Source organism: Stenella coeruleoalba (assembly GCF_951394435.1).
Source record: "Stenella coeruleoalba genome assembly, chromosome: 16".
NCBI classification, from domain to species: Eukaryota; Metazoa; Chordata; class Mammalia; order Artiodactyla; family Delphinidae; genus Stenella; species Stenella coeruleoalba.
Genome location: NC_137162.1, coordinates 31,272,951 through 31,282,284, shown reverse-complemented (window position 1 = coordinate 31,282,284; position 9,334 = coordinate 31,272,951). Strand labels below are relative to the sequence as shown.

The 9,334-nt window shown below is 42.7% G+C and overlaps 1 protein-coding gene across 1 annotated transcript in view; it reads left to right on the top strand.

Annotated features, from left to right (window-relative positions):
• Positions 1–208: 208 nt before the first annotated feature.
• The window catches only part of DNTT (DNA nucleotidylexotransferase), a gene marked incomplete at its 5' end in the record, with an annotated part of 35,237 nt that continues 26,111 nt past the window's right edge, over positions 209–9,334 (top strand). The window contains one exon of the mRNA XM_079899704.1: positions 209–411. Within this exon, the coding sequence (XP_079755830.1) occupies positions 209–411 (203 nt within the window). The remainder of the gene's footprint in view (positions 412–9,334) is intronic.

The following is a 9,334-nucleotide window of genomic DNA, read 5'->3' as shown; positions in this document are numbered from 1 at the left end:
TTTACCATTTCCATTATCATCTCTGTACTGGACAAATAAACAGAGGTAGCAATTCCCCATGGATCTTCAGCAGGAAGTCATGAACAGGGCAGAGCCCAGTGAGATGGTGAGATGACATCAGGGCTCCTTATGAAGGAGGGGCAGGCTCTCCCTCACTTCTGGAGACACCACTTGTTGGCACAGCCAAAGGCAGCAGCAGTCTCTTCCCATGGATCCGCTGCACATGGCCCCCTCAGGCCCTCGGAAGAAGAGACCCAGGCAGCTGGGTGCCTCAATGGCCTCCCCTTCTTATGACATCAAGTTTGGAGATTTGGTCCTCTTCATTTTGGAGAAGAAAATGGGAACCACCCGCAGAACCTTCCTCATGGAGCTGGCTCGAAGGAAAGGATTCAGGGTTGAAAACGAGCTCAGGTAAGACATCACGGATTTCAGTTTGTGAATAAGCAGGGCTTCTTTGGAACCCGTGTTTTCCTCCACCTACAGAAGAGGTGACTCTCCCACTGGGAGAACAGGTATGAAATTAAACAACAAATTTGAGGCAATTAGTTAAGGGAAATAAGATGAGTGGGGATTTGATGCAATTATATTGAAACCAGTTGGCACCAAAAGATAACGTAATTTTTTTTTTTTTTTTTTTTGGCCTTTCACTATTATGAGATGAGGTATCTAGGGATGATCAACAGAAACCTAGTTGGGAAGTTCAATGATGAAACCATTCGAGTTTGTTCTTGACCAAATTAAACTAAAGCACCACTGAGTTGAATCAAAAACTGTCAGCTGCTTGGAAGCAGAAAGATTGGTTTGATTGCTTGGCCCTTGAGCTGTGCATCTGACTGTGCTGAGGTGGGTAGTGTCTGTGATGGTCTAGGATGAGTGACTAGCTGGCTCACCATAGGCACCAAATGTGGCTTTGCTCATGCTTTTCTAAGCAGCAGTCTGAGTGGGATTTGTAGAGAGAGGGATGCTGGTTAAAGATTCAGGGGCAGCTCTGTCCAGGGGTGATGGACACCACGCCGAGAGTGATGACCTCAGAGCCCAGACAAGAAGGCAGTTGAAGCAAGCATGTGGGGCACCTCAACTGGTTCACTAGCAAACCCACTCACATCCCAGCACTGGCCCTGCTCTTTTTCTAACAGTTACATAAACTCTTCACTGGTTTCAAACAAAACAAAATCCAGACACAAATGGTATTAGAACCTTGGCATAAACAGTTCCAAACAGAATTGCCAGAGGGCTTGTAATGAATAAGAATGATAATTAATGCAGTTGGCTGGCTCTGATTGTCCAAGGAATAGTTTGACCACATTTTTTTTTTCAGGAAAATCGATAAGAATTCTGTGTGAAAATACATTTTTACTTTGAAGATAGTCTTTGACATTAAAAAATAAAACTGACAAGCATTTCCTGAGGAAGTGTCAGTTTCAGATTGCTAGAGAAACATGTCAAAAGTCAATAATCAGATATGATAATTTTCACAATACCCATAATTCATATGAAAAGTCAATCTCATAGAAACATTTTATTTATTTATTTTTTACTGAAGTGCCCCATTCAGAAATTCCTGAGTTTCCCATGGTCTCCCTCACCCGATTTCTCTTTACATGGTCTCCTTCCCCCAACTCCTGCCTCTTTTTTCCTTTTTAACCCCTATCTCATTTGGGATATTAAGCTCAAAATCTCATTGAAACATCCCTTCCACAAAATCATAGATGTCATCCAATTGTTGAGTCTGCCTTATTTAACAGACTTACATAAAATATTGGAATCAGGAGGGGGAAAGACGACATAGGTAAGTGGCTAAAAACCGAAATTGAAAAAAAGGAAACTGAAAAAGTAGAAACTAGAAGCCTTAGCAAATATGGAACTGCTCTTTGCGGTAAAGAAATTTGGCAAAGGGCCAGACAGGAAGGTGAGAGCCAGATGGTCAAGGCATCACTTACATAGAAAGCTCTCTGTCGAAATGTCCACACTTCCAGCAAGAGCTGACTAGTTTAGTTACAGGTACAGCTACGAATATGCACACGGTAGCTGAGGCAGGTACTAGGAGAGACGCTGGGAGGCAAGCTTCTTCTTTTGACAAGAGCCCAACAGGCAGCTTTGCTGCCAGGAACCGAGCCCAGCTGCTCAGGCGACAGAGGAAACTGGCGCACGGTGAGCCAACTGCTGCTGTGAGATGACGGTGGCAAGGTTCCCAGGCTGGCTGCTCAGAAGACACATTAAATACAAATGTGTTTTATGGCACAAAAATAAACCACAAGAAGTAAAAGTCCTAGCTCTCAAACGGAATTTCCATACACAGCTATATAGACTTTAACTGGAAAAGGCAATGGAAATTATTGTAGGGGAAAATCTCTAGATAAGAAATCTAGAGACCTCAAATTCTGGCTCTGACCCTTCCCAGCCATGTGATGTGGGGCAAGACCCCCCTCTTCTCTCTGACCTTAGTTTCTTGATAAATGGTCTAGTCTATCTGATGTGATACCATATGTGATGATGGATGTCAATATACTTGGATAAATTAAAACAGTTATACAAACCTGAAGTGTGGTTGTTTTCTTGTTACTTAGCTGAATCCATTGACCTTTACAGTAAATCCCTAAGGAGAGGGCTCTCCCTCCACACTCTGAACTAGATCAAATGACATAAATAAATAGAACAAAGAAAGGAAGGAAACCCATCAAATCGTCTATTTCGTAGGGAAAGGGGTAGTAGGGAGAGACTAGGTAGTAGGCGGAGGAGGTCGTAGGGAGACATTACGGCTGCTTTTATGCTCTGTGTTTTCCAAATGTTTTTACAATAAACGTGTATTTTTAAAATGAAAATAAAGGAAGTTGTTTTTTAAAAGAAAGGATACTTCTCAGTAAGACCAGCTAGATCTCTCCTTTTGATATATAGGATTCAGAGAAAGAGGAGCTAAAATTAAAAATGCTCTGAAAATAGACAGTAATCTCCATAGTTTCTAACACATTCTTTGGCTGCCGGGAGGATTAAATTTGAGGAAAAATCTGATTCCTACTTTACCTGGACCTGAACATACAGCTTAGAAATGGGGTACCTGAATGCATAGAACTATCTGGAACTATTTAAATTTCTAGCATATGTGCACTGTATCTTTATATTTGGATTGGACTGCATTAATATTTATGTTATATGGCAAAAGACATGCTATTCCATGTGCCATAGGAAGCTGGTTCTTGAAATATAAATCAGGAGAGGTGTCAAGTCCTTTGAGGCATTTGTGCACATTCATTAAAAAGGTTTCTGAATTTTATTCCATGGCCAACATCCTAAATTTTAGAGCGGCTTCATAATATTCGAGCTACTCTAGCTGGGACAAGATAGAGAAGGATCAGAATCTAGTGTTTGTCATGTTCTTCTTTTATCCTTGATTCCAGTACTTTGAGCTATTTTAAAACTTTATCTGCATCAACCCTCCTCTATGAACATATTAGCTAAGCCTACCATCTATGTCTTGACCTAAATCATTGATGCTGAAGAAGAAAGGGCTGGGTAGGAAGGGTGGATCTCCATGGTTACATCGCCCAGCAGATTAACACTTGCTGAGTTCCACTGTTCAAGCTGTAGAAACCCATCAGAGGATGCTTTTGCCCTTCCTGGACCTGCATAATTTGTCTACAAGGGTACCTTTGGAAGGCACTGATTTTACTGAAAGCAAGATATACCATCACATATAAAGGGTTCTGTTAGTACCCACTCTGCACAATATGTGTCAGGTTCTGGAGACAAAAAATAGTAGAAGACTTGAACCCTGCAAGCAAAGAGTTTAAAATCAGACAGGAGAGTCAGGAACTGTACCTTTGTTGTCACCTAGCATGAAAAGATAGCATAATGTATTTTCCAAGTATGTACTTGTCTTCCTCTTTTTTTAAAATTAGCATTTTCCTACCCAACACTTCGAGCCTTCTTGTGTCATTTTGGTTTCCAACCATTCACTACGTAACTTTTGAAATGTGGCTTCTGTCTCACTCATTATCCCAAAACTATTGTCTTCAAAGAATTTCCTGGTAGTCAAACCCATGGTTTTTCACCTGAATATTGATAAAGACTCTTTCCTTGACTAAACTCTAGCGTGGCTTTTAGCAGCTTAAGGCCATGTCCCTAGGATTGTACCCCTGGCCCCGCCTTAAAATGCCTGCCTGAGAAAGTTCAAGATTACCGGAGAATTTACTGTTTGTTCCAGCCAAAACCTGGCAATAGGCAGATAGACCCCTGAACCCCCTCTTAGAGCAGGTACTTTAGAAACCTTGCCAGTATAAACCCTTTCTCTGCCCCTTTGAGATGTAAATCTTCCAACCACCCAGAACTGTCTTCTCAAGGACCTGAGAGCAAACATCCAAGGAGATCATTCTCACCCCCAGTCTCTGCAGGAAGGTAAAGGCCTAACTTCAGTGGGCCCCTTGCTCTAACTTGCCCCACTGCCTCCTGTCACAAAGATTCCAGATGTTCTCCTCTGAATAAGCAGCAATTAGCAAATCCAGGTGGCCAGGTCACAAGGACCAGCCCCCTTAATGCCTCTCGGTGCCTTTCCCACACTCCAGCCTTTACAAGGTCTCCTGCCTTCTGTTCCCTCGAAGTTGAGTTCCATTCATGCTGGACCCTCTTCCCTATTGCAATAGTTATTACTGAATAAAATGTATTCTTACTGCTTTCAGTAGTATCCAGCTCTGTTTATCTTTGACAATGTCTGATCACTTCAAATTTGTGGTATCTCAAATAAAAATATTAAAAGTCATTGTTTGCCAAATAAACTGAACACCAGATGAAAGAGCTGTTACCTGCTCTAGAAAATACGATGTGGAACTGGTCCACCTCTAGGCCTCTTCTGGGTCCAATGTCCAAACACATCTTCATTGGTTTCTCTTTATGGGTTTTTCTCACTCTTTCTCCCCCAACCTTGAATGGCTCCTCCCTGCACCTCTCTGCATCTAAGACCTAAGGCCCCTGGAAGCCTTCCTAGAGGAAGAAACTTCCTCCGTGGACACAGGTGTGATCCATGGCCTAGGGTTGGGCCCCGGCTCTTCCACTTGGGTTTGTTCCTCATCTCACCCAGTTGCCCATCCCTGACTCCACAAGGGCAAGGGCATCATCTGGGCCATTGTGTAGACCTCATCTTCATACCCTTGACAATTTTCTTACCCAGAGTAGGCTTCAGGAAATATTTGCTCAAAGAATGATTTATCTGGTGAATATGAAGCCAACCAAAGGAACTTATGATTACCAAGAGTAATTTTTGTCACTAATTTTTTTTTTCTACAATGCACCTGTATTACCTTTGTAATCAGCAAAGTAATGAAGACTTTATTTTTCTGAGTTCAAGAGTATGCAGTGTAAAAATTAGTCCTGCTCTGGTCCAAAGTACTTTATATTTCAAAATTTGTGGACTTTAAAAATGAAAATGTTGGGCTTCCCTGCTGGCACAGTGGTTGAGAGTCCGCCTGCTGATGCAGGGGACACGGGTTCGTGCCCCAGTCCAGGAAGATCCCACATGCCGTGGAGCGGCTGGGCCCGTGAGCCATGGCCGCTGGGCCTGCGCATCCAGAGCCTGTGCTCCGCGGCAGGAGAGGCCACAACAGTGAGAGGCCCGCGTACCGCAAAAAAAAAAAAAAAAAAAAAAAAAAAAAGAAAATGTTCATAGTCCCATTTACTGTGGGTCAAAAAATCAAGGCAAGACCCTCTCAGTCTTAAGTATATCAAGGACTGGAAGTAGAAACTTGGCTTTACTGGTGCTAGTAAGAGTGTGCGATAAAACCAAATCAAACTACCTTGATTTTTCGGTGTCAGGGATTCTGAAACAGATCAGTTGCTAGGGAAATTTGCAAGAGGATATTTTTAAACTGTGAATGTCTCTGCTCAACTATAAATAACTATTTAAAGTTATTGTTTATAAAATAAGTCCTATGTCAGATGGAAAGAATTAAGAAATTAACAGATACAAACTACTATGCATAAAATAGGTAAGAAACAAGAATTTACTGTATAGCACAGGGAATTATATTCAATATCTTGTAATAACCTATAATAGAATATAATCTGAAAAAAATAACTGAATCACTGCTGTACACCTGAAACTAACACAATACTGTAAATCAGCTATAGTTTAATTTAAAAAAAAAAAAAAAAGAATGCCCTCCCCAGGGAAAGAAAAGAGTTTTAAAGACAAAGAAAAAAGCAGGTGACCATCCGTGAGGACAGCTTGGGGTGTCAGTCTGGCTCCTGGCAAAGAAGGATGGCTGCCTCTTTCCTCATGGAGAGTTTTTCTAATTGTATCAAGAGGCAGGACCAACTGGGGAAAGAAAGACAGAAAGATCAGGAATACTGGTATCTGAGAAAAAAAGTCGGAACTGAGATTTGTGAGTTAATCTTTCAGTTTAGAGCTTTCTGGACATCTGAGGGCCACATTCATGATTCTTATAATATCTTTTACCATATGGATTATATATACCTAATGTGTTTCTTTTAATTGCCCCTAAACAGAATCATTGCAATTTAGCCCTATCTTAAGGAATAATAATCATAAAAACCATGGGTCTGATATACATAATTTAAACATATAGATTTAATAAACATATAAACTTTTAAAATGTTCAGTTATGTACTCCCTAAAATTATTTCATGTGCCCGCAGAGAAATGAGTGCCATGTGGGGAAACATTGCTGTAATTAAGCAGCAAGTCCAGCATGGGGATCAGATCTAAGCCGGGGCAGATAAAGAGCGATCTTTCTCTATAGCTCCGTTCCACAAGGTGGAGTTCTTGGGCTGTGAGGTGGTTTTGAAATATAGTGGCCCCCACGGAGTGACAGGGACTATTTTCCCTTTCCTTACATTGGGGGTGGGGGGCCTGGTGTACCCGATAGGGTAGAGCAGGAGTGACACTATGTGGCTTTGGGGGCTAGGTCATAAAAGGCCCTGAGGCTTCTGCTGTTCCTTGGACCCCAGAGCCTCAGGTAAGAAGTTTGAGTTCCCCCTGAGAGAGGCCACTTAAAGGTGCTCAGGCTGATCGGTGCTGCTGAGCCCAACCTCCCAGCCACCCTCGCCGAGGTGCCAGACACGCAGGCTGTGTGGAACACCAGTACCTCCATCAGCCGTATACGCAACAGAAGGATGGCCCAGCTGAGCTGCCTAAATTCCTGACCCACAAAATTGCGAGACGTAACAAAACTGTTCCTTTTCAAAGCCATTACATTTGGGGATTGTTGGTTGTGCACCAACTAGATAACTAGAACTGACTATGTCAGAATCACCAAGGGAGCTTGTCAAAATCCATATTTCTGGTCCCTAGGTGAGATTTAGTGAATCTGAATCTCTGGTAATAAGGCTCATGCATCTGAACTTTAGTCCACCTTCCTGTGTGTCTCTAGTAGACACTAGAATTTTAGAAACTTTCCTTTAGAGCTATAGATTAATCAGTTCATTCTACTAGTGGGCTCTCTATTGATCATTGCTATAAACCTAGCCATGAGCTGGGTGCCAGGCATGATTATAACCATGCAGATTATAACCAGGCAGATTATAACACTGTCCCTGCCCTTAGCGATGCCAAGGATCAAGTCAAGCACGTTTCAGTTCAGCACCAGTTGAGGAACAGGACCCTGCATGGTTTTCTCTGTGGGAAGCTGAAGGACAAATCTGAGTTCAGGATTCCTGTCATTGGTTCACAGCCTCCCAAACCTACTCCAAGGCACTATTAATTAGTCATGGCTAAGAAACTGGATGCACTTAAAGAATGGAATCCACTGATATTTCAGGAACAGCCATCTCAGCACTGCCTTGGGGTCTTTAGGAGAGATGGAAGGTGGCTGCCTGAGGCTCGCTGCCACCTGGTATCATAAGAAGAAAGCCCAGGTCTTTGGGGCCAGCCCCAAACAGCCATCTCAGCCCCAATCCCAGGTTGCTTTGCCCTTGAAAATGACATGCATGTGTATTTATTCCTTTAAGTGGAAAAGTGATGCAAGATGGTTCATGACAGAAAATGGGAAAATATAGAAAAATGCTTAAAACAAACAAAACCTCGCACAGGGGTCTAACCACAGTCTAGCAGAACGTTAAGAGATTACTCAAGTCATGAACACCTGGGTTTGAATCTTGGCTTCATGTAACCTCTGTAGGCTTGGTTTTCTCATTTGAAATTTCATTCCCCACCTCATAAGACTCTTGGGCGGATTGAGTAAGAATATATCCGTGTGTGGTGTGTGTGTGTGTGTGTGAGTGTGTGTGCGTGTGTGTGTGTGCGTGCATGCGCGTAGTTTTTGTTATTCTTGCTGATTGTCTGGAATGTTTCTCTCTAGTCTTTTTCTTTCGTGTATACCAGTATTTAATTGTTTGTTGATTGTTTTACAGCACCCTTCCCCCACATCCCTAGGCATTCAGAATGTCTGTTAGAGGCAGGGCTGAGTCCAGAGATACCCTAGGTGAGAGATGGTGCGGAGGAACCGGGGGTGATAAGTGTGGATGGTGAGGGACCTGAATTTGGAAGAGGAGCCCCGGGGGTTCCTCCTGAGCACATCTATCTCCCTCCGAAGTTTAGGCAAAACCCAGAGCTCAGGGAGCCTGACAGCCCCTCTGTGACTACTCCATCCTGGTGTGTAGCCATAGCAACTGTTCTTTCAGACTTTCTGGGACAGTCCTTATTGTAGCCCATATTATACTGGACATAAAACATCGAAACATGAATCCTATGTGGCAGCAGCAGGGAGAGAGTGTCTAACAGTGTTATGTAGGAAGTGTCAGTCCACCTCTATTTCTGCACTTCGGAGAGAATCTTCATCGTGATCATGATGGTGGTGGTGGTGGTGGTGATACTCATCCTGATGGTATTCCTTTTGAGAAAAGGAATAGCTCTCGCCAGAGCCATGGAATTAAGCACAAAGTCACAGAGGGACAGCTCAGTGTGGTCTAGCACACAGGTTTTATTCTATTTTATTTTTTTGGCTGTGCCACACAAGATCCTAGTTCCCCTACCAAGGATCGAACCAGCACCCCATGCAGTGGAAGCATGGAGTCTTAACCATTGGACCACCAGGGAAGTCCCCCAGTACACAGATTTTAGATGAAAACAGACCTCAGATCAAATTTCAGCTCCACCAATTATTAGCTGGGTGAATTTTTAATGTCTCTCAAAAGCTCTCTTTTCTTATTTTTAGATGGGGATAATCATACCTACCTCATAGTGTTATTGACAATTAAATAAGGTAGTGTATGAAATGTGCCTACCATCGTTCTGGTACATGGTAATATTCAAATATTATTAGTCTTTTCAATACTGGAGTCTTCAGGGCAGAGAGAAAACCACTGTATCAGCAAAGGGCTGCCGCAA